Here is a 25,578-nt window from a genome sequence, read left to right on the forward strand (position 1 = left end):
ATATATTTTACCTGTATAGCCAATGGATAAAATGCTATAGATTTTAAAAACAGTTTGTTACAGTTACTGTCAGCAATTGTAACACTTACAAACAATATTCACACCTTATTATTACCATAATACCTTACTATGGTACCAATTATTTAGCTGTTTGTGATAATATCTTTTTAATGTACAGTTTACGCCCCATACGAAGAAAAAAATATAAATATACACACATACATAATTTTAAATATATTTCAAAATATACAAAAAATGGCCGAAAAAAATATATGTATAATATGAAATTTTTACAAAAATGCATTTTTCACCAATATTTTTTGGGGTTTTTTATATTTTGAAATATATTTAAAAAATTATATATATAATTTTATATATATTAAACAATTTATATTACCATCGCATTGGAAAAAAACTTTGTATGTTATTTTGACAAAGAAATTATTATTATAATTTTTTTTGCCGTATAGGTTGTAAAATTAGAAATGTATTTGTTTCCCCTAATATATGTTAATATGTGAAGGTTAAAATTAAATATATTTTTGAAATTAAAAAAATATATTTAATTAAGCTTTACTTTCTACAAAATGTATTTAGCATATATTTAAAGCATACTTTTGGCCAGATAAATTTATTTTTGCCGTATGGGGTACATGCAGCACTTATATATGCCCCATACAGAATAGGAAAATTACATAATGCCACAAAATAATGTTCTGTATAAAGAGCCAAACGCAATAAAATACTTTTGTGAAACACACAATATGATAACAATTGACTATAACATAGCTGTGACATAATATATGAAATAACATCTTTCTGTTTTTATATATACGCGAGTGCGTTTTGATCACATGGTCGGGATTCTGCGCGTGAAGCAGCCCTGACTGTGATAAACCACGTGACGCGGTGATTCGGGTGTCAGTGTGGAAGAGAAACAGGTAAATTCTGACTCTATCGTTTATTGTCTACGCGAGTCTGCTCGGCCTAGTCGTCGGCTAGCGGAATTGATTTAGGACGCGAAGGAGTTTGTATTTTGTTTCCGTCTGATTAGGAGGTCGATATTGCAGCCTCCGTCGGTCGGTGTTCGCTCCAAATTTCCAACATCCACCGGGTTCTCGGTCAGTACCTCGCCTGTTGTTCACTTTAATCATTCGGGGCCTGTAGGCCTCAGTGAAGCCTCGGTTTTGAGTGCGCAGGCGAACCGGAGAGAGCTTCCCTTATCTCGCGGAGTGGGGGAAACGTGTGTCTCCCCGTTAAAACAAAAGAAAAATACAATCGTATCGATTACTCTTATGACCGATTTGCCCAGATAGTCTGCCAATTACTATAGCAAATAATCGAGGTGATAAACCATTGGGAAAGTTTAATTATTAGGACCAGCATCATGATGCCTAATCGCTGACCATGAGGTTAGACACAGCTAAAGCGGAAGCCACCCGTCAGCCACTCGAATGCGTATATTTATCCGCAGTGTATTTAGGATTTAAATTGGCATATAGTTTTTTACAAACGTTGTTGGATTGTTAGATGTTTGTTTAATTTATACCCTTTATACATGGGTTGAACGATAGGAGTTAGCAGCGTGTTTCTATAGAGCCCTTGCGTGGCCATGAGTAATTTATGTAACGTTACAATGTTTTCTCGTCTTAATATTGTTTTTAAGTTTAATAACATATTATTGATCTGGTAAATCAATACGATCTTGCCAGTCTTACAGATATGATGTCTTTCATGATATTAGGCACTAAAATATTTTAAAACAGGTTTACTGGTTATTGTACATGTTAGTTTGCAGTGTTTTAATTTATATTTTTAATAGCAGCAATGTTAATAAACACCTCCATGACCTAGTTAATTCTACCTATAACTTAAATGTTTACATAACTGGTTTATCTACCCATGTTGAACTGCGTGACCGTGAACTTGAATAATGAAATGGATCTCATCTTTAATATGACTGTACGTTAGTTTTATGCTTTGCCATCATTCATGATCTGTATGACTGATGCGCGTCTCCAGGCTTCATAAGCTCACTGTTGAAATGTGCCATTGGGTGTCTTTGTTGTCTTCGGTCGTCAGGTGGTCCATTTATCACGGCGTCGGTCTGTTTTCCCGCGGTTGGTCCCGCGCGTTTATGTCACGCCGAGTGAATTTGTGTCGAAGTGCGCAGTTCGCTTTGGCCACCACACGCGCAGGTCTGAGTGCGTGACTTCACACGGAAGACATTTCGTAACTTGCATCAGGTGGAGAGAATTTAATGTCGTTTAACCAAATATACGGCTATATGCATGTACCTTTAAAGACGAAACGAGCATCAGGTACCGGAAGCGGCTTTTTTGGGACCTGTTGCAGCTTGACTATAAACGGCGTTCTGTGTTTATAATTATTTTTTTTTTTAGTCAAAAACCTTTCAATTTGTGTATTTTATTTATTTAGCTGTCGTGGTTTGGTAAAATTAGCTCCTCGTTGTTGTTTCAAAAACGTCAGGCATGTTGTTTACTTCCAGTTTGGCTATTCAAAATGGCTACACAACAGTTAGCATATGTGTGTGCGTGTATGGCATATGGTTTGTAAAGACATGCTTTTTTTAAAATGGTCACTTTCATAAATAGTTATTAGTAACATTTTTTCTCTCTTTTGTTTTTAAGGTGTTATTCCTTTGTAAATACTGTTATTTGTATATACTGTAAATGATGACTTCAGTTGGCGGAGGCCGGACCCGGGGCAACTGGGAGCAGACGCAGGGTCAGACACAGAGCCAGTCACAGCACAAGCAAAGGCCACAGGTGAGTATCTATCTATCTATCTATCTATCTATCTATCTATCTATCTATCTATCTATCTATCTATCTATCTATCTATCTATCTATCTATCTATCTATCTATCTATCTATCTATCTATCTATCTATCTATCTATCTATCTATCTATCTATCGGTAGTGATAGGGTACGTTATATTAATTTGATATATCCCTAATGCTACCCCCTAAATCAGTGGAGGAAGCATCCACCAGCCTGACACGTTTGGCCAGGATTACTGCTGTCTATTTTTTGATATGTTCCTTTAAATGAAATGAAGGGCTCTAGGAATAAATCATAAATCTATGCCCGAGCAAATCTGACCTATTTTCTTCTCATCTGTATTCTGAGTCACTACAGACACAAGGTTTCGTTTGCCTGATTAGGTTGTTATGAAATGCTTGCTACGTTTTACTGTAAAAAGGTTTGGCAGGTTAATATTTAATAATATTTTTGCAAATAGCATTATTATTATTATTATTATTCATAATAATAATAAAAATAGCAAATGTTTATGGGCTGCTTTAAGCCCAAAGTATACCTCAGCTGTCTACGTCCGTCTGCATGATCCAATTTTCATCATCAGGATGGACTATCTCAAACTGGCTTTTGTTTAAGGGGACATATCATGAAAATCTAACTTTTTCCATGTATAAGTTCTATAATTGGGTCCCCAGTGCTTCTATCAACCTAGAAAATGTGAAAAGAAAAACCCAGAAACTTAGTTTTGGTAAACCATTCTCTGCATGCATGTAAAAAATAGGTCATTTAAATTTGTTTCCCCTTGTGATGTCAGAAGGGTATAATACCGCCTCTTAACCTGGACTATCCAACCACAACACTGCCATTTAGTGCAGAGATCAGCTCATTTGCATTTAAAAGGACACCCTAAAACGACACATTTAAACATGCTATAATAAATTATCTATATGGTATTTTGAGCTAAAACTTCACCTATATACTCTGGGAACACCAAATATTTATTTGACATCTTAAAGTCTTGTGAAATGTACGCTTTAAACTTGAGACATGATATATAAGTAGGTAATCAATTTAAAAAAACAATTACTGTAGTTACTAGTTTTATTTTGATCGGTATAGATATTTGTGTGCGCTAATGTGAGGCTGTGTCCTTGGATCAGATATAACCATTTTCTATGCGTTTCTGTCCATCAGGCCACTGCTGAGCAAATCCGGCTTGCGCAAATGATCTCGGACCACAACGATGCAGACTTTGAGGAAAAGGTCAAACAGGTGTGATCAGTCTTTCCTAACATGATTGTTCTACTTTATCCCAGTTTCAAATGTTGTTTTATTTGGTATTCTTCTTATTATAGGTAGCATTTCTTTTATCATCTTTTGTTAATGGTAAACACCCTGCTGTTAATTCACAGCCGTCTTTTGCGTGTGTTGCACTTTCGTTTCAAATCGCACACAGAAATTCCCTCATCGCTCTCTGTATAGCGCTGGCGGGGACGATACGTGCTAGATCAATAAGAGCTGATACCGGATGCTCTCGCTCGGTTTCATTCTGAGTTTGCGAGCAACATCAGGCTCTGACACCCCAGCTAAAGTCCACCCAGCTGATTCCATTGTGTCCTCATGCATCTGTTGTTCTCTAGCTGGTTGACATCACAGGAAAAGATCAGGATGAGTCCATGATAGCGCTGCACGACTGCAACGGAGACGTCAACAGAGCCATCAACGTCCTGTTGGAGGGCAGCCCTGACACTGTAAGTCCATGCGTGGGTTTAAAGATTTTGAGGTGCTAACACAATGCTCTACCAGCGAGCTACAGGAACGCAGAGATCGTTGTGTTTAAAGTTGTGTCTGAATTGAATTCTTATCTTCCTAGGACTCATGGGAAATGGTTGGAAAGAAGAAAGTGTCAGGTCAAAAGGAAAGTGCACAGACAGATGGAGGAGATGAAGGGAAGGAGAATCGAGAGCGGGGAGGAGAAAGAGATGTGGCGCGCCGCAGAGGAGGAGCCCCGCGGAGGGGCCGTGGAGCCAGCCGTGGACGAGAGTGTACGTGTTTATGCTGTCGTAGACACTTCTTATTAGTCGCTAGTTATTTTTTATCCTAAATTATGCAACATTTTGATTTTGGCCATTTTAGATAGTACTTCCTGAGTTAACTGAGTGTGGAGTCTTGTAGTTTAGTTGATAAATGATAGTAATAGCTTGCATAATCGAATGGTTGAATCATGTCGTCTACATGTGACCCGTATCCACATCTAAAGTGTCAGAAGTGTTGGGATTGGTCCACTTTACTTCCTCAGGTAGACTTCAACACACAACATAACCCTTTCTGCTCGCTCTGTAGTTGTGAAGGGACGGCGTGTGTTAGAATAAAGTTTGAGCGGATACCGGATACTCTCACTCAGTCTCTGTCTGAGTTAGAGAGCAACAAAAAGCTCAGATACTTCACATAAAGAGAAGTCTTGTGGTCTGATTAGTATCTGTCTCGCAGTTTGAGACCTGGCACTGTTTAGCAGTCACGTGATACTGAGGAAAGATCATTTTCAAATAGATTCAAATGTTTTATGAAGTTATGTAACAAAACTCTACAAATGTAAGCGATGAATGGCTTGTACAAATCAGGATTTTGTTTATTAGTTGTGCCATATTTTATTATACAATGATCAAGTTATAGAGAAAATCAATCAGCAAATGCAATTTTTTTTGTAATATGCCAAGTAATGAATCACTGAAAAAAGTATAATGTAACTAGTATGGTTATACTACATTGACCGGTCAACAGTAATGTTTAGATTTTGCTACTAACTGTTCTGTTAAAGCACCATTTAGGTGTTTGACATCACAGTGGTCAACTTAAAAGTACTTCCTGGCTTTGTTGTGGTCGATCATGTGTCACAAAGTTCACATTTTCGTGTCACTTTATGTGATGACTCTTATTTTAATGTGTGTCAGTACAAAAGGATGTGCAAGTGTGAAGTCCAAGTAAATGTTGTAAGTGTCTTTCTGGGAAGGCATAATTTTACAAACTGCCTTGTTAGAAGGATTTAGTCTGAGACATAATGGAGCCTTTAAGATCTCTGTCATATTGGGCTGAACATTATTCATTTTTATTAAGCCATTAATGTTTTTCTTGTTTACCATAAACGTCTTGAATCAGTCCATTTCCTTTTTCTTCTTCAGTTCGTGGGCAAGAGAACGGGTTGGATGGAACCAAGACAGGAGGCATTGCGGGCAGAGGAACAGAACGAGGCCGTCGGGGAAGAGGCAGAGGAAGAGGTACATATTGCTGCATGTAGTGAAAAGCATTTTACTTCACGTCGGCATGTTTTATTATTTTTTTTGATCACGGTTAAAATAAAGTGCTGTTTCGTTTTCCAGGTGGAGCTGGTAGGCGAGGTGGAAGGTTTTCAGCTCAGGGTATGGGGTAAGTTTGCGTGTCTCCTCGGGGTACTTCCTGTTATTCTCAGGTTCAGTAACGACTACAGAACATCATCCTGGATGGATGGTACTTGGCTAGTTTGCAAAATTCATAGTCTTGGGCTTTAGTAACTTTATGAATATGTAAAGTGCTGTTGATTCTAATGGTGAGTTTGGTGTGCGTTATCTTGTACCTATTAGATTTGAAGACTAGCTAGTGCACTTGTTTTGAGGTGTGCGTGTGGATTTGTAGTCTACACAAACCTTTATAGCATGGGCTTTTTTAGTTAACATGTTTTCCTTGCAGGTTTTTGAACAGGTAAGATAACTGCTGTGGGTTTGGTGCGGTTACTTTTCAAAATGTTATTCAATAAATTGCTCGATTCTGAAATGTGGTATTGTGAGGTCTCGTTGTTGTTGAGAAAATATTTTCGTGTTATGAATAAGAGCAGGCGCTTGCTATTTAAAGAATAACGCTGTTTATAAACTTTGCTAAATCGGTATGTCAATTAGCATCTCTTACTTCCTGAAGAGTCATAGTGAAGTGTAGAAGTGCCCACCTGTCAGTCAAGCTTTTTTTTACTTTGAGGATGCCTCCGTTGAGCTAATGGTCTGGTGCCTGACGTGTGTTTGGTTTGAAGTGTGCATTTGGACTTGCATGCATGTTTGGTTATTCTTGACCCTTTGAATCCCAGGGTATGAGTTTAGCCTTTATTTGCCATGTTGCACATAAAATGCAAATTAGCTATTGCATTCGGTTTTAATTGTTATACCTGTAGTGTAGGTGTGGTGGTAAAACTGATAATGGACCTGTAGATATAGGAGTTTAACCCCGAGCACTCTCACGCACACACAAACACACATACGATCTCACAATACACCCCCTTCTTTCTGCCCATGTTGAGCTGCTTGTAATTCTCCCTGTTGTTTCTCTCTAAAGCCAGATTGATAAAGGCCCCAGATATGATTTGTCAGGAGATGAGAGGTGAGTTAAACTTATTTATGGGTGTGTCTGTCTGTTTGTGTTTTTGAGGGTCCAAGATTTAGTAGTAAGTACGAAGTGATGAAACTAAGAACGTTGGTCGCACAGCGCTTTCGATGTGTTGCGTTTTCAAGGGCAGCTCTCTTATCATGTTTCTGCCGGTTTGGGTCATGGGTTCAAGAGCGGCTGTCAACTTTCATGTAATCGCAGTTAGCAAGTCATAAATGGGGAGTGTGCTTTCAGGTTGGCAGTGATTTGACAATTTTTGGCTTGTTTTATGCTTTTATTTGTTTGCAATGTTGCTCCCTCTTTCACTCAGTATCTATGAAAAGACAGCTGAAAGTATGTTTTGTTATTTTTCAGTACGTTTAATCCAGCGGACTACACAGAGCCAGCCCAAACAGATGAGAGCTACACAAGTGGTAGCACTTGGAGTAACACTGGCAACCTGGAACCTGAGGATGGAAACCGTAAGTGAAGTCACAAACCCTTATTCACACTTCCTATTATCCAGATGAATTCAGGCATATTTTACACCAAAATACAATGTATGTTAACATTGTGTTTGTTTCCACAGGGCTTGAGTTTACAGGAGGAGAGGGAACAAGCTATCCTCAACAGTTTGACTCCACCCCTGGTCAGTTTATTTGTAGATCTAACCGCTGGTGTGACTTCTTTTTGTTAAGGTTTTGTACATCTGATGATAAAGGTATTGGATGTGTTTCAGGTGCGTGGAGAACTGCCACAGAAGAGTGGGGTACGGAGGACTGGAATGAAGATGTGAGTTTTTGAATCGAAACTTGATATCTTGTTTCTATTTGTAGGATCAGCAAGGCTAATTCTTGGTATCTTTTATGAAGTTATCAGAGACCAAGATATTCACTGCCTCCAGTGTGGCGTCCATGCCCATTCCACAAGAGAATGTCACCATTACAGCTGGACAGAGGTACGAGCTGTATCAACACATACATTAATGCACAGTGTTAAGTCTCTGGATCAAGCTGTATTGGGTAAGGAATAATTGACGACGGGCCATTGAAGTATAAGAAAATAATGCACACCCAAGGTGTGCGTCGTGCCTTTACACCGAGGGTGTGCATTATTTTCATTTCAAATACTTCAAAGGACTGGAGTCAATTATTCCTCTTATACAACGGTTACCACAAACATTGCTCTGGCGTCTATTTTTAAGACAATTGACAAGTTAGGTGTGCGGTTATCAGAAATTAATGCATACCCACGGAACATTTCTCAGCCAATTAGAATACAGCATCCAACAGACCCGTGGTATAAATATGTATAAGGCTATGGGAAAATATTTTCTGTGGAAAATAACAGCATATCACAGATTCGTTCTATGGAGTTCAACAAGTTAAAAGCAGTACATTTCTTTAAACCAGAAAGAATAAAAAAATCAAAAGATGTGCACATTTTAGATTTACTTTTATGCATTTATTTATCTTTTATTCAAAGTGACTTACAGTGATAAAAACATATACCAGATTGTAATGCACTGCTTGTTCCTGGCTTCACACCTTGACCTTTGCAATGCTAGAATAATGCATTATCACACAGCTGAACTATTTTCTGATCGAATTCAAAAATACAAGAACTTTGTTGGTGATAGTTTTTGTTGTAAGTAAATAAAGGTCAGCGCCATTTAACAGTGGTTGCAAAAATGAAAAACAATCCTACATGAGGCAAGGCACACAAGTATACTGACACCAGGTTCCCAAGTGTCTTTGAAATCCTTGAACGTTTGTGAATCTGGGGCGAAAATTCAAGGCCCTGGGAAGTTTTTGAAAATATACATACATAGATACAGGTCATTGAGAGTGCTTGAATCTTTTTTATGCAAGAAGTTTTCTGGAAAAAAATCTATATTCACTGTGTAGTGTAGAATATCATAAAAATTTAACTGTTCGCTTTAAGTGCTTTTATGTTCTGTATGTGAATATTGATTCATACCAAAATGTTTTTTTGAGTAGTTGTGTTTGACACATGAAAACGTCTCGGTTTACGCTGCGTCTCCCTTGCCATACTTCCTGTGTCCCTGTAACGCCGTCTTTGGCAATATTTCAGATAGCAGTATACTTCCTAACTCCCGTGTCACCCTGTCTTTGTCGGTAAGCCTCACCATTGGTTGAATTTGTTATACACATTCAGACGTACTTAGCCCTGGAGGCGTCCCCAAAGTGTCACATCAGTGACGCAACACGAGTTCCCTCGAAAGGGAACTGTAACAGTGTATCATTTAAAGGCAACACAATGTAACCTTGCTCTCACTTGAAATGTGTCCCCACATTTAGTCCTTGAATTTAAGGGTATGACATGGAAAGTCCTTGAAAGGTCCTTATATTTGAAGTTAACGAAGGTGTGGGAACCCTGTTGACAGATTGCATACCACTCTTCACAATTTTTGTGTGTTCTGTTTGCCGTTCAGGATTGATTTGGCGGTGTTGCTTGGGAAGACGCCTCCATCTTCCTCTGAGGCAGAACCTGCTCCTCTTGAAGGGCAACAGCCTTCATCTCTGCCTCAGTCTCTGGTGTTCAGCAGCTCGAAGCAGACAGCCTCACTGTCCCAATCCTCCAGCAGTGCTCCCTACGGCCAGCACAGCATGGTCAGTTAACATTTGCTTTCAGTGGTTGTTGTGCAGTCGTCATTTTGTTTTTTATTTCTGTTAATCGAATTAACTGCACCCTTCCTCTGCTGTGCATTTATCGCACTATATCCCTGATGACGACATTAAACCATGACTGCACTCGTATAGTCAGCCATATAATATCAGCGTTCTTTCCTCAGGTGAGCATGCTCGGTAAGGGATTTGGTGATGTAGGAGACCCTAAAGTAACCACTGGAGGCTCCACAACTGGTTCTCAATTTCTGGAGCAGTTTAAGACGGCCCAGGCTTTGGCCCAGCTGGCAGCCCAGCACTCACAAAGTGGACCACCCAACGCCGGTCCTTCTACCTGGGATACTAGTCCTGCACTGAGCCAATACGGTAATGGTGCCAACATGACCATTTTATTAATTCTATATAAATCTGTCCATTGTTTGAACTGTATCCATCGTTGTGTTTCTCTGCAGAGATGAAGCCCCAAGTAGATCCCGCACATAGTCCGTTCACCAAACGGCAACCCTACCAGCCCTCTTCCACTGCCTCTTCCATGATTGATGCTTTCTTGCAGGACAAAGCCACGCCCCCTTCCACCACCTCCTCGCTGACTCCTCAGTCCACTTCCTCATCCTCACTGCCCCAATCTATCCCTAAACAATCTGCACTGGCTTCAGGTCAGCAGAACGCTTCCGGCGCTATGGACCCGCAAGCATCCAGCCCTCTTCCCCTGCATCAGCACAAACTAAAGCAACAGAAGAAGAGGGCTTCCCTCACAACCAAGGTGATTTTTTTTCTTCTTCAGCATTCCTTTTGAGTTTTGAGCTGTCTTTGAGGTAAACAAGTATACGTTGTAATTTGAATTGTTGTAGATAAAATGACTGCTAATTGGCTAAATTTATCATGTTTTTACCTTTTTATAGTATTGATTATCTACTATGATTTCAGATTCCAGCTCTTGCAGTTGAGATGCCAGGCTCTGCAGACATATCCGGGCTAAACCTGCAGTTTGGAGCGTTACAGTTCGGATCTGAACCGGTGCTTTCAGAGTACGATGCCTCTGCAGCTGTTGCCACGACGACACCGGGAAACCAAGGCCAGAATAGCCTTTACACAAGCGTTAGCAAGTAGGTGTCTCGTATCACTATGTATTCACAACTTTGATGCTTGTCTTGACCTGTTCTGCATTATTTGCTATGCTAACATTAGCATTTATTGCTACACATACTGATGTTTATATTAATGGTTGGATTTTTTGCTTGAATGTTCTTCAGTGAGCAGTCTTCAGCATTGACCAACCCCAGTCAGATGGAGCTGTACGAGCAGAGAGCCAGCCAGACACGGCGCTACCCCCCTTCTGTGTCGTCATCACCACAGAAAGACTTACAGGCCAAGGTAAGACCACTCGATCCAAATGACTTTAGCCAGGAACCTGTCTGAACAGTCTGTGAAAATATACCCTTGATATCTTTAATATTGACTTAGTACGGTCATGTCAAAGATTTAAAATCAATAACTGAAATTGAACTTTGATGCTCCTGATCTCATAATTTAAGACTTTAGCCTGAATTTCAGAGGCAGGGTCATGTTTCATCTTATCTTTGTTTTAAAACCACAAAATAAATTACACTTCTAAAAATAAATTATTTGCATTCTGCATTTGAGTTTAAAAGTCTTTTTTTCCTTGTCCCACAGAACGGGTTCAGTTCGATACAGCCGTCACAATCTCTGGAAGGTATGCTCAGATTTCACAAAACTGCTAAAATACATTATCATTGATGTTAATGTCAAGCTAATTAACTATTTGTTCCCCAGCTACAGCAGGCTCTGCAGTGCCTTTGAAGCCAACATCTGATTCCATCGTCCCATCTTCGGTTTCCAACATGTCTTCATTGGCTGATCCCTCATCAGGTGCTCCCTCCCTGCTGACCACATCCAATCAGTCGCCTCTTAGTGTTCTTGGCCATGAAGACTCCTCCCCAAGCTCATTGGCTGCACAACACAATAAGTATGATGATGCTTTGTTGTGGCCTTTCTTTATTCTGAGCTGTGTTATGACAGTTGAGATGATAATAATTGTGCATGTTGCTCTTCAGCTCCCTCCAGACGCAGCAAAACAGTTTGACACCTTCCTCAGTTCGCACTTCAAACGCAAGTCTACTGGTGAGTTTTCAATGTGTGAAAATTGTCCTATTGTATTAAACGCATGAATTTATAAACATGTGTTTTTTGCTTATGGTCAATTTTGTGTAATTATGTGACTAATCTCAGCACCAAAGTGTAGATGGAGAATCCAGCTTGCACTCCTCATCCTACCCGACTCCTTCTTCAGTTCCACCTGCTTCTTCCTCTACTTCGGCCCCCATGTCCCACGGCAGCCCTGTGGCACCTTCGTCATCTGTCAGTTTGGTATCTGCGCAGTCGGCTCTGGGCCCGGTCAGCAGTCTGACCATGGGACTCAACAGCGCTGCTGGCATGGCCTCCATGGTTCCTCCCACAGCTATTGCATCCTCATCCTCTGTGGCCACTGTGCCACTTTCATCAGCCGCCTCGTCCCGCAGCACGGCTGCCTCAGGTGAGGAATGCCAATTAAACATCTAAACATGAGATTTGTCACTCATAGTACATTCAAAGGTATACCTTTAATTTGTGTGTATTGCTTCTATCTTTGTGATGGACATCATTTTTTGCACAACAGGGAAAGCACCTCCAAACCTGCCTCCTGGTGTGCCACCTCTGCTGCCCAATCCTTACATCATGGCTCCTGGCCTGCTTCACCCCTACCCAGTGAGTCTTCTGGTCTGTGTTTTGTTATCCTAGATGTACTCCGTGATAAGTATGTTTGGTCACGCGTTTCATTTATCTCACAAACCTCTTATGTCCTACAGCCTCAGATGTATGGCTACGATGATTTACAGATGCTACAGACCAGAATACCACTGGTGAGTATCATAGGACAAGTGTTATACACCAACCCAGCACTGTGTTTGTGGACTATGAGGTTGTAACATTGTTTCTTTACTTGCAGGACTATTACAGCATTCCATTTGCCGCTCCTACCACACAGCTTACTGGCAGGGAAGGCAGTTTAACAAGCAATCCTTATTCTGGTAAGGCACAGTTGGTACTGTAGAGATTATTTATTTTAGGTTTTTTTTGTCTGTAGATGAACTCCAATGGTAAAAGATGGTTCCCCAATAGCAGCCCATTGTGCATTGAATGGGCTGATTTAAGTTTAAGGACCCACAGAATACAGAGTAGGTGTTTTATGATGCACAATAGGTGTATCGTTCTGTAACTAGTACCTTGATTTGGAAAAATAGGTCTGTAGAGATAACGAATGGGTTTTACAGTTGGGTGATCACCAATCAAAAGCTTACAAATCCGTTGCAATAGCAGATCCTATCTTTTGTTTCCATAGCAACACCTGAGGGCAATGCATGCCAGGCAAATGTTTTAGCTGTTTACTGACAACCATCAGGTTTTGAACAGACATGTAGATCACTTAATCTGTATATGACCCATAAAGGATGTTGAAATCGGCTCTGTCACATTTAAAATTTCTTTCTTTAAGCTGGTGACCTGTCAAAGTTTGGTCGGGCTGATGCCTCGTCTCCTGCCCCTGCCACAACGCTTGCCCAGCCGCAGCAGAATCAGACCCAAACACATCACACCACCCAGCAGCCCTTCCTCAGCCCAGCCCTTCCACCTGGATACAGCTATACCAGCCTTCCCTATTACACTGGGGTACCGGGTCTGCCCAACACCTTCCAGTACGGGCCTGCCATGTTTCCTGTAAGTACTCGTTGTATTTTTCAAAAAAAGCTAGCTGATTAAACATAAATGCATTTTTTTTTTTTGTTGACAACAGTGTTGTGTAAATGGTCCCCTAAAGGGAATTGCACACCGGCTGCACCGCTCAGCGCTGCGCCGTGCCGTTCTAAATCAACTGAATACATTGTTTTCTATGATTGTACGCACACCGGCGCCGCCAGGTGGCGCCTGTCCGCGCCGCCCAGCTGTGACTCAGGAAGTTGTTCAAATCCCTGTCGCGCCACACAGCGCCACTCACATAGCTTAACATTAAATAACATCATATTTGCCCCAAATCATTAAGGATTAACATTGGCTGCTAACGTATATTTTGCATTTTGAAGTAGACGCTATCTGACGAAGCTCGCGCTATTTAATGTGCACTTCCGGTTTACGATACCTCCGAGTTCTGCTAGGCGCGACGTGGCGCTGAGCTGCGCGGCCGGTGTGGGATCCCCTTAAGACTTTTAATTTGTTTTGTCAGGTGGCTCCTACCTCGTCCAAACAACATGGTGTGAATGTTGGCATCAATGCATCAGCCACACAATTTCAGCAGGCGAGTGGCTACGGGTCTCATGGATACAGCACTGGTAATGTTTTTTTCTATGTTTGACCTTTCATGCAACATCTGTATTGTTAAGCTTGAATAATACAAAGGTCTTATCTTATTGTTCATTCATGTAATTAAGTAGCAGTTTAGAGCCCCGTTTTAGCAAAAATTTGCTCAGTTACCCCAATCTCCAAGTTGGCTGCAAGATCAGATTTATTGTTTTGTGTGTGTGTGTGAAACGAAATGCATCATTTTGACACAATCATGTTGCAGTGGGTAAAATTCATTGTTGCTCCAGCTTGCAAGCTGTTCGGTTTTGCAATGTCTGAGTTTACACAGTCGCTAGTGTACTGCATGGAAACTTTTTAAAAAAAACAAAGCTTTAAAGTCCCTGTAAAGTCTGATATTAAATGTGTTCTGAGTTTGTCACACCAAAGAAACATGTTATTTAAACCACCATCCCAAATTTGAACAACTAAAAAAAGCAAGTAAATACTTTTTTCCACAATTTTGGAAAAACAGGCAGGATTCTCTACTCTCAAATGCTGGGGGCGTGTCGACTGTCATTGCTGAAACAATGCCCACTCGCGGGAAAGCTGCCAAATTTTAAATACCACTACAAACCTTAAGCCCCACCCAAATAATACTGAACATCGAAATGTTTAATACTACGTAGTTCAGTGTTTATAACGTGTTTCAGCAATACATTTCTAACATGTGTTTAGAAACATTTGCCTGAAATGACTTTACACGGACTTTAACTACTCAACCAATCGGTGATGTAATAAGATGTAGTGTGAACTCTTTCCCCGCCAGCGTTTTTAAAAAAAGACCACTTTTAGCATAGCTTAGCATAATCATTGAATCTGATTACACCATTAGCATCGCTGTCAAAAATAACCAAAGAGTTTCGATATTTTTCCTATTTAAAACTTGACGCTTCTGTTGTTACATCGTGTACAAAGACCGACAGAAAATTAAAAGATTTCTAGGCCGGTATGGCTAGGAACTACACTACTCTTCTGTCGTATCAAGGATGATATTACGCAGTGCCCCGAAAATATTCCCCTTGGTAACTTTCAATAGCTGTAGAACATTTTTTCGAAGCGATGATCAAAACGTACTCTGTAGGGTGTCCCATCTGTCATTTTTTTTAAGTGTGCTCATCAGCACCCCCTTGATGCAGTCTTTGGCGAAGCCTGCACTGCTGCAGGCTCCATGCACTTTACCTACCCAGAAGTCCTTGCAAAAGAGCAATCAGACGACGGATGGGAGGAGTTCACACTGATGGGCAACTTCTCTTCTTATTTCTGGCATGACGCTAGAGTCTGTCTCAAAACATGACTCTGGTGTGCCCTTGTGGACTCATGCATGTAGCCCGCGTGTGTGGTTCCTTTTTTCAAAATATGTGTTCTGCGCATCGAGAGGACACGTGATTCACACAGGATATGTCAAAATAAGTGCCTGATGCAGATGTGTCTAAATGGTTTATGATGAAAGAGATGCTCATGTTTGCCAGATACTCACTAAATTTCATGTGTAATCAGTTTACTGTTAAGGAAGTGTCTTTTGTGTATTTTGTGAACGTGAGCATCTCTTTTATCAAAACACGTGATGCACATGGTTTACATTATGCAAGAAACGCATTTTGAAAACCCAAGCAACACACGACACTCCGAATACTTATTTTGAATTATCGCCCCTCGGATGAGCAGTCATGAGCCACCACTGGTCCCTTAGGTCTGCATTAGTTGATGTCATCAACGTGTCGATTCTGAGGAAGTCCACTAGTCCGGAGTGTGCCATTTAGGACACGGACACAGAGTTTAAACTTTTTGTCCTAAGGCGATATTTCCAGGTTTTTTAATAGGGGTGTGCAAAAAAATCGATTCACATTTGAATCGCGATTCAGGCATTGCCGATTCCGAAACGATTCATAGAATTCCAAAAATCGATTCATATATTTTTTTTGTAACGCCGTGTTACTATTGTCCTGAAATGAGTTTATCTCAGTATTCCCATAGATGGCGCGTCGAAGTCACACTGACGCCTGCACACTCTTGTCACAGTGTTTCCCACACATTGCTGCTGCAGCGCTGCCCAGGAATATTAACAAGTGCCCAAGTATATCTGGCATCAAATTTTGTCTTTTTTGTTTTTCCGTGATGATGACACTCTTTAATAATGACATTTTGTGTGCGACATGATGAGTTCGGTGTGCGTTCACGTGCTGTCTGTTTCTCAATGAATTGGGATGCGACGCGAACAAGCTCATGTCACATCCTTCATGTTTCTGAACTTGAGCAAAGTTGTACCATTAGAGGACTTCACGGAGCACCCGCGGCCCATATGGTTCCGGGTTTGTATTTGAAATGGTCAGTCGGGTCCGGGTCAGTCATAGTTCAATTACATCGCGTTCCAAGTCTGATTAATATTGTGTGTAAAATCCGAGTCGATCGGAGAATGGCCGTGAGTGCTACCGCACTAAAGCTCGCGTGCAGCTTCAGCTTGCAGACGGTTTCTATGGCGATTAACAACTGGCTCTTGTTTTGTTGTTGTTATTATTATTATTATTATTATTATTATTATTATTATTATTATTAATATTAATAAACCATATCTTTTCTAAAATCTAAAAAGTTTGGACAGGGATGGTAGCAAAAAGACAATGCTATGTTAAGCCTATTGCACTGACCGAGCAAAGCTCAAGCTGAATCAAGATTTACAAAATGCAAAGCTGTAATGTAAAGTCCCCTGTCACTGGGACATCAAGTAGACTTTTGAATCTGAAATAATGAGTGGATTTAGCTTTTTTTTTTAATCTGCAAGAGAGAAGTAGAAAGAGAGGCACTTTTCCTGCTTCTGCTCTATCTAATAGAAATAATAACCATTATAACACCAGTCACATTTATAATCTATAGACCTGCACTGTCTTTCATTCATATACTATTGTATTGAATAGAGTTTGATAAAAGGGGTCATCTAATTGCTTCATATTAGTTTTTATTTTTGCATAAAGACATAAAGTAATATCAAACTACATATAATTTGTTGTGTTTCTTCTCTTTAAAATTGTATATCTTAGGGCTGCACGATTAATCGTTTTTAAACCGAAATCGCGATGTGAATGGATGCGATTTTCGAATCACAAGAGCTGCGATTATTTCGATTCAAAACTATCAAATATAACAATCATCTAGTACGCAGTTTTTGACAGTTCGCTTCATGCGCATTTTACGTTTGATGCAGTTTAAACCAATAGAGTGCATTAACACTGAGGTTCTGACAACACGTCAGATAACACCATTAGGAAAACATGAGCGCGAGCAGCAGTTCAATTCCTCAACAAATTGTACGGTCATATGATTTCCGCGATGCAGAAAACACGGACAGCATTGCGAAATGCATACAAATGGAATTAACTGCACAACGCGGAATGTCATGAAGTTGGCAGATTTTGGATTCAGTCATTTTTAAAACCCATTATAACTCATTAACCGGCAAATGAAAGGACAGAAATGCGCGAAAACATTTCCCTTTTGTGTAATGTTGGACTTAAAGAAAGGTGTGTATATACGTCCGTTTCTCGTCATGCATCGCAAACAATGACAAGCGCCTCATCAGACTATAAGCAGGTTTCATTAAAGCCCGGAACAAAGCAGACGAAAGAGGTACATTATACTTTCTTGCACGCGCACATCTGCACCACTTTGAATATTTACAGGCACGAGGGTTCATGAAGCGCGCACACAGAGAGCAGTCAGCACACGCGTGATCCCTAAACTTAAGTTTTCTTTCTTGTCTAATTGAACATAAACAGCTGGATGTTTATCAGTACATTAAAGCTAAGCAGTTTTAAAGCTGTCTTGTGTCTTAAAGTGACAGACAGTAACCTGGTGCTTTCTGTGTCAAAAATGTTTTACACACCAAACATTAAAATCACTCCTTACTCTTAACTAAACAAGCTTCTGCAGCTCCACATTTAAAATCCTACAGTGAGGACTGTGCAGTGTTTTATTTGTATTTTTGCTTATGTTAAATCATAGATTCTAATAACTAATATATTTACATTTATGACAGATGCCTGAAAAGTAAAACAAGATGAGAATAGTCTTATGATTAAAAGAAAAAACTAAACATTTGCTTGTCAGAAGCATTGTTGTAGTGACAGCCAAAATACATTGGCCTATGTTATTTTAAATAAAACTTTCAAAAATATTTTGTTAAATTGTATTTTAATGTTCTTAGATTTTAAAAAAGTTGGTCTGCAGAAGAGCAAAGTCCTGCAGACAACTTGGTACAATGTTTTAGAGGTTTTAAATAAACAGTAGCACAGCATCTTTCTTTGGTGGTATTAAAACCACCACAACAAACCTGGATGTAGCTCTTTTATTATATACTAATGAATCGCACTTTAAATCGCGAATCGCAATTTTGATCAGAAAAATCGCAATTAGATTTTTTTTCTCCGAATCGTGCAGCCCTATCTATTGCAATCAGTCACATCCCAGCAAGCAATTTGGGCTAAAACCAGGCTAAATTTGGGCTGTCAGTGAAAATCTAATAGACGTCTACCATAGCCCAAGAATAGATCGATACGTATAAGTTTAAAACAAATGAAAGCAAACACCTTGAACAGCTGTTGACTTTGCCTACATGTTGGAATATCATACATCTTCAAGTTATTTTGGCAAAAATGGCATGTAACCAAATTCAAGGCTATTTAGGGTAGAAGTGGGTTACTCATAGCCGGTCTATATTGGGTCTATAGTTAGCCGTCATTTCAACGTCTTGGTTTTTGCTGGCTGGGATGGGAAAAAGTAAACTACATTTACATACTGTGAATCGTTTTTGAATCGAAAATCGATTTTGAATCGAATCTTGAGCCTTAAAATCGGAATCGAATCGTGAAATTTTCTGAATCGTGCACCCCTATTTTTTTTAGTTGGGTAAGAGCACCACCTGGCGGATAATAGCGGAAATACGGGTTGCTGGAGAAAATCGCCATTGTCAGGGAAGCGTTTTCTCTTAATTGACGAGTTAACTCATCAAAAGCGGGGAAAGAGTTAAGGATCATTTGTCTTCTTGACTTAGGGAAATCATTACACAACTTCAAGAAAATCTCAATTTAGGACTGTTTTAAGAGCAAATGATGGCTTACGATAGCTTACATTTTCAAAGTCAAAGATGTTTAACTATCTTCCTGAGCAAAACTTTGAAACTGCTTTGTTATCGATCATAGTAGGATAAGGTGAGGTTTATTTTTGTGAAACCAGTGATGTAAGGAGAATGAGGTGGGAGGGAGGTCGCTTGGTTGGGTGGGGTGGTCTATACATGCTTTCTACACGCTGCTTGCTTTTGTCCATCCACCACTTTTGTGAACTGTGTGTCAACCTTTAGCCATCCCATTTGGTTTTTGGCTTTGCTTCCATCCAGCATATAAACTTTCAAATCATACTTTTGTCCTATTTACGGTCTTCATTGTCCATTTAATTATTTTTCTGTAAACATCTTCTGACTTTTCTTCATTTTTCCACTACATTCTATGTCCATTCCTATCTTCATAAACTTTCCATCACTCGAGTCTCATTTCTTGAAGAATTGTCCCCTGACCCAATACCCTTTCAGATTAGGCCCCTCCCTCTCGGCTTGCCTCTCTCCCGCCTCCATCTCTATGCCCTGCCCCTTTCACTCCTTCCCTCTGGCCCTGCCTGGTGTGTGTCTAATGCTGTGGGGCTGTGGCTGTGTGTGTCTGACCGTTTGCAGGCTATGAGGATTTGGGCCAGGCTTCGGCAGGGAGCGGGGATTTCTGTAAGGGCGGCTACGGCACAGCTGTTGCCGCCGTCGCCGCAGCTTCCGCACAAAACAAGCCCGCCAGCTCGGTCACCGGGCCCGGAGTGGGTGAGTGCAGCCTCACGCTAAACCCCAATTTCCTTTCCCTCCTCCCTTTTTTTTCTTAAGTGCTCTCTCTCTCCTCATGGCTCCTAACTTGACTGGTCAAGCTCGATAAAGCCATGCTGTGCCTCTGTAGAGTGCCCGGTCTCAGCAAAGCTCTGCCTGCTTCATAAGGAACCATTCAAGGGTGGAAAACATCAGGGTAGTTTCTCATGTGAAATTGATAATATAATTCAATCCATTTTGTTTATGGGGGACTCTTTTGAATTCTGAATGAATTTTTTCCATTCACTCAAAGACTTGCATGTTTGATTTATTTTCGTAGGTTTGTCTGTCAAATCTTAAATGGCAAGATGTTAATCCCTTTTCATAACTTTTAAATAACATGAACATTTTAATAATAATGTTATTACATTTCACATTGACTTAATGTAACTGTAAGCTTTAATTTTATCACTTGAGCTAAATGTTGCTTTTAATGTGAGTGCGTTGTGTCACTAAGTTTGATACATTTCAAGGTTTGAGAAAAAATATTAAACTTCTGTGGTGTTGATCATGGTTGTTGCTCGATTACTTTTTTCAATCCTTTAAAGTAGGGATGTCAATTTATTCATTATCTGGTAATGAAATATAATGATTAGACACAATGTATAACTCCGCCTCACATGGGCACTTTGCAACAGTCGCATGAAAGTCTATGCGTCCATGACATGTCAAAATAAGTTTCATTATCATCAAGTGTTATATTTCTGGTGTTCACCTCGCTTTTTGAGTCGTTGATACACCGTTTGTTGTAATTATATATCCAAGAAAGGCACTTTTCCCGTCTTCACCTTAGCTTAGACCTGCGTCGTACGTTCAGCTAAGATGCTTATATTATGGAGAGGGCAAACTTCCATAAAAAAAACACGCAACAGTCAATTTTGGTAGCGTGTAGCGCCTTAGCCAGTCAATAATGATGATCAATGATATATAATGCGGGTGTTCAGAGTGTAAAGAAAGTCAGTTACAGTTTACGGTTTCTTGACAGAATTTCAGATTACATTTTAATTTGTTAATTAAAAACGGCTTCTGGTCTCCTTCCCTGTGTATAGCAGCGTTTGCCGCGTTGCTATGCTAATCTTGAAGGTCTTCTCTCAAAGAGGGTCTTTGCTTTCAGTATCCTAACCGTATTTGCATTTTCTTTATCGGACCCTATCAGATTCACTGAGCATGCCATTTTGTTGCGTTGGCAGCCAGCCTCGTCTCGCATTACGTTAAAAAGCCCAGGTGTGTGTTTGGCATCGAGCATTGTTGTGATCATGGCTGGTTTAACTTCTGCATGCTGCTTCATTTTTTTTTCTCCGGCTGTACATTTTGCGCCGGAACCGCAAAGATCGATTAAATGTTAACATCCCTACTTTAAAGGAATGTTTTAAATGTGGAATTTCATAATTTACTCGCCTATATACAAATGTATATAATTTAGTTTCCTCACCAGAACAGAAATGAATGTTATTTCTATAAAAGACTCATTGTTTATAAAAATACACAAACATCCATCATACGTAGATGTTTGTTTTTTGAAGTCAAATGAAATGTTTGTGGAAAAAATTATTAAAATTGAGATTAATTTAAGATTACATCGCTGGCATGAAAATTTTCATATTTAGGTGAACTGTTTCTAAGGGGCTGTTTACACTTGGTATTAAGATGTGTTTTCATCGATCGGATCACAAGTGGACGAGAGAGACACATTACATTTACACCTGGTATTTAAATCCGTCTCTTTTGTCCACTTTCGACCGCTTTTGTCCTGAATACTGTGAGGGGGTGGTCCGTGAGACAGTGGGCGAGTCTCTCTGCTGTCATTCAAACGCGAGCAGGAGTAATTATGAGTTTATATGGACGCAAACTAATATTATGTCGGAGTCCGCTGCTTGTTTAGCAAGTATACATGCTGCACAGTGTTTTGTACGTGTATATGTTAGAGCTTTCTCTGAATTTTCAGCGCAATTGATGAAATAGGATTACGCAATTTTCACGCTTTCAAAACAAAACTACGGAGGACACCCGCAGTAGTTTTATCAATGAAAGGCTAAAAATAGCGCTGTTCACCATATGTTCACACCAGAAGTAAAAAAAGACGTAAAACTTGTGTTTAATACCTCAGATTAGATAAATGGGCGGAGAGAAGGCTGTCGCGTTTGGATGTTTGAACACATTCAACCGCATTTGCGTTCCGCAACTCCAAAGCGATCCGATCGAAAGTGGTTTCGACTACCTCTGGATGTGGTTGAAAGTTTTGAACACCGTTTACACCTGGCTTTAACGTCGTCCACTTGTGATCCGATCGACGAAAACGCATGTTAATGCCAAGTGTAAACAGCCTCTTAGATCAGTGTTTTTTATTTTTTTACTCTTGGGTCACGACCCAAAAGTGGCGATGGATCTTGGAGAGTTCTGTCAAGGAAACAAACATAATTTTAAATGTTTGTGCCATGACTGCAATCATAATCATCACAAATCAGATATATAAAAATGTTAATTTCTATATTATGATAAATCTGATACCAACTAGAAAACTTGCATGGGACTATTTAACAGCCAAAAAATACTATTCTTACAATTTATGTCTTACGTTAAGTAAATTGGGACAGTTCCCGCCAGCGTTTAAAAAAAAGTTTCCAGCCAGTGCCAGCATTTCAGATCAGATTCAGAAAGATGAGCAAAACGATCAAAAAGAAAATCAATTTTTTAATGTTTTTGGGTCAGTGGATGCTTCAGTGTTTTATAAGTTGGGTAAGAGCATCACCTAGTGCATAATAGAGGAGATATAGATTGCTGGAGGAAAGAGTTAACAATTTTTGAGATTCAAATTCCTAAAAATTTGGATTGTGGCTTGATGACCATTTAAAAATGTGTGTCCCATGGCCACATCAGTTGAGAACCATTGCCTTAAATGCTTTCAAGTCATACTAGTGGGTTCATCCAATAGGGTCATTTTAAATGAGAATACTTTATATATTAAGTTGATTATTTAATTTAATTTAATGTTTTCCCAGATCAGTACAATACTGCTGCTGAAAAGCAGCGTTGCATGTTGATTTTGTTTTGCTGGATACTTCATTGTACACAGTATTCAACGATTTATAAGCGCAAAGTGGTTTTGCCAGTGCGGTCTGTGCTTGAATTCAGTTCTCTTGGTATGAGAGCGCAAGTTGCTGTGTTTTAGTGATGTTGTTTGAAAGCCGGTACACTACCATTGGTTTGCTTTTCTTCATTTGCATGTAAATTTAAAAATGGGTTTGATTAAGAGTCAAAAATTCAGTGTATTTGTTTTTTCCACCTTTAGGTGTTTCTGTGACATCCAGCAACACGGGAGTACCTGATATTTCAGGGTCTGTTTACACAAAGACGCAGGTGAGCATTGCTCCCATACATTTAACTTATTTTAAAGTATACCTGTGTCCCAAATTATGTATCTCATGCAATATACCGTAATGCCATTTTGTGTAAATGGTGATTATGCTAACCTTGACACATTTATCTGCCCTCAGCAGTCTTTCGAGAAGCAGGGTTTCCACACAGGAACCCCCAGTGCTTCCTTCAGTTTGCCCTCAGCACTTGGGAGCGGTGGCCCGATCAATCCTCCAGCAGCGGCGGGTTATGCTCCGGCCCCTTACATGCACATCCTGGCCCCGCATCAGCAGCCTCACTCCCAGATGCTCCATCACCATCTGCAACAGGATGGACAGGTGAGCACACACCTGTGTTATACATTTTAATTATTTGACAGAAATGACCATGAGTAGTGCACAGTTTCAGATTTTATAAAATTCTAGATTTTCAGTTTCTTCTGTTCTCCTTTACAGACTGGCTCTGGACAGCGTAGTCAGACTGCCTCCATCCAACAGAAGTCCCAGATAAATAAGTCTGCTTACAACAGCTACAGCTGGGGAGGCAATTAACACCCCTTCCTGCCCTGTCCGATGTTGCAGTTTCTCCTCCTCCTCAGAGATCTCCTTTTCGCTCCTCAACGACGCTCTTTCTCTCTCTGTAGTCATCCTGCAGTACCACCCCGTTCCACTGGTGGTGCTGTAATAGAGTTAGCACTGTAATGCATCAGTTGAGGAGGGTGCACGGGGAGACATCTTAATGGGGAGAGGGTTCTCATGAGTGTATGGATAGTTACTTAAGCCTTTGAGAGCTCAGTATTGAGTATTTGGAGTTTGTATTGTTAAAAATGAAAATCAAGCTCCTCCCCCTTTTCTTTCAGGCATATGTACATATAGCAGTTTTCTAAAAGGACTGTTTAATTTCTTTCTCTTTTTACTGGTGGATAAAATGAAAATGAGTGGTTTGGTAGAAGAACGGGTGGATATTTTCCCCTGCACACAATTCTTTTTATTTTCCCTACTGTCTGCTGCTTGCTTTGTAAGGACATGCAATCCAAATGTACATGCATCTCTGTTTTCCTCCGCAGTGATTTTTTTTTACCAAATTTTATTTTGGAGAAAAGGAAAATATCACTCTAAATCGGCTAATGCAGTTGTGAAGTTTATTTTTTACCAAATATAAATAGATATATGAAAAATGTATAGGTGAGCTCACAGACTTCGTCTGTGTGTATGTGCATGTGTGTACGTTTGTTTTGATTTTGTGTGTTGTGAGGGTGGCCGCTGTATGAATGCTCTGCTTATGCTATAGGCTTCAATGTGTATTTTTCTTTAATTTTTTGAAGCCATAATGTACCCCACAGATGTTAGAAGTGCACCTTAAACTAGATTTGTTGTTTTTTGTCTTCATTAACTGTCCTCCCTGTTAAAGAGAGGCTGGATTGTGTTTGACCTCGGCATTTTACCATAAGTGAGAAATGTCTCACTTGCTTTGGGATTATGTTGTACAGGAGAGGTCTGAGTTTTTCTTAGGCCACCCTTTGTGAGCAAGTGTCTTTCTACAGCCTGTTGTTTCCGTCATACCCGCAGTCATTGTCCTCGTTCAAGAACGCCACCTTCTGTCCCCAAATATATTCTTTTAGAAATGATTATTAGGTAAGTGCTGATGGACAGAATTGTACTATGAGTGTCTTTTTTTTTCTTTTTTTTTCTTTGTCAGTGACTTTCTTTTTGTACTGTGCGTTTTAAAAAATTTAAATGGATAAAATTGTCTTGTACATATATATATATAAATATAAACACAAGTACTGTAGTCTGTTTGTTTGATGGCTTTTTTCTCCCCTGTCAAATCCTTACACACAGACTTGTTAGCATTTTTTGTTTTTGTTTCATAATGTTTTTTATTTTGTAAAAAAGTATATATATATAAATATTAAGTAAATAAATAAGAAAAAGACATTTTCATCATTTTTGGATGTGAATGTCTTTTTTTAAGAAAACATTTTGTGTGCTTTGTCAGTCTGATTATCTGGGGCAGTTTCTTAATCTAGGTCTTAGTTATTTTAGGACAGTTAAGTAGTTTTTACAAACAACTTATTGATGTGCATCTTGAGACCAAACTTTCACTGATATATATTAAGATCTG

At 39.7% G+C, this 25,578-nt stretch overlaps 1 protein-coding gene across 15 annotated transcripts; it reads left to right on the forward strand.

Annotated features, from left to right (window-relative positions):
* Positions 1–839: 839 nt before the first annotated feature.
* Positions 840–25,245, forward strand: ubap2l (ubiquitin associated protein 2-like). Of its 15 annotated transcripts, none has more exons than XM_073812763.1 (30): positions 840–941; positions 2,652–2,789; positions 3,979–4,056; positions 4,425–4,535; positions 4,658–4,829; positions 5,964–6,059; positions 6,162–6,207; positions 7,141–7,185; positions 7,546–7,652; positions 7,760–7,819; positions 7,910–7,962; positions 8,043–8,128; positions 9,626–9,803; positions 9,986–10,184; positions 10,271–10,581; positions 10,746–10,924; positions 11,072–11,192; positions 11,493–11,532; positions 11,613–11,805; positions 11,894–11,960; positions 12,069–12,372; positions 12,496–12,596; positions 12,686–12,739; positions 12,826–12,907; positions 13,372–13,592; positions 14,095–14,200; positions 19,927–20,061; positions 23,390–23,457; positions 23,595–23,792; positions 23,910–25,245. In XM_073812763.1, exons 2-30 carry the CDS (start codon positions 2,694–2,696, stop codon positions 24,003–24,005), a joined length of 3,603 nt encoding a protein of 1,200 aa, XP_073668864.1. In that variant the 5' UTR covers positions 840–941; positions 2,652–2,693; the 3' UTR covers positions 24,006–25,245. The 15 variants fall into 15 exon arrangements, with proteins under 15 accessions (XP_073668864.1, XP_073668863.1, XP_073668867.1 ...); XM_073812762.1 differs by lacking the exon at positions 840–941 and adding an exon at positions 957–1,121; XM_073812766.1 differs by lacking the exon at positions 840–941 and adding an exon at positions 957–1,121 and having other exon boundaries at positions 23,598–23,792.
* The last annotated feature ends 333 nt before the right edge of the window (positions 25,246–25,578 follow it).

The sequence above is a fragment of the Paramisgurnus dabryanus genome, chromosome 19 (assembly GCF_030506205.2).
Source record: "Paramisgurnus dabryanus chromosome 19, PD_genome_1.1, whole genome shotgun sequence".
Lineage (NCBI taxonomy): Eukaryota > Metazoa > Chordata > Actinopteri > Cypriniformes > Cobitidae > Paramisgurnus > Paramisgurnus dabryanus.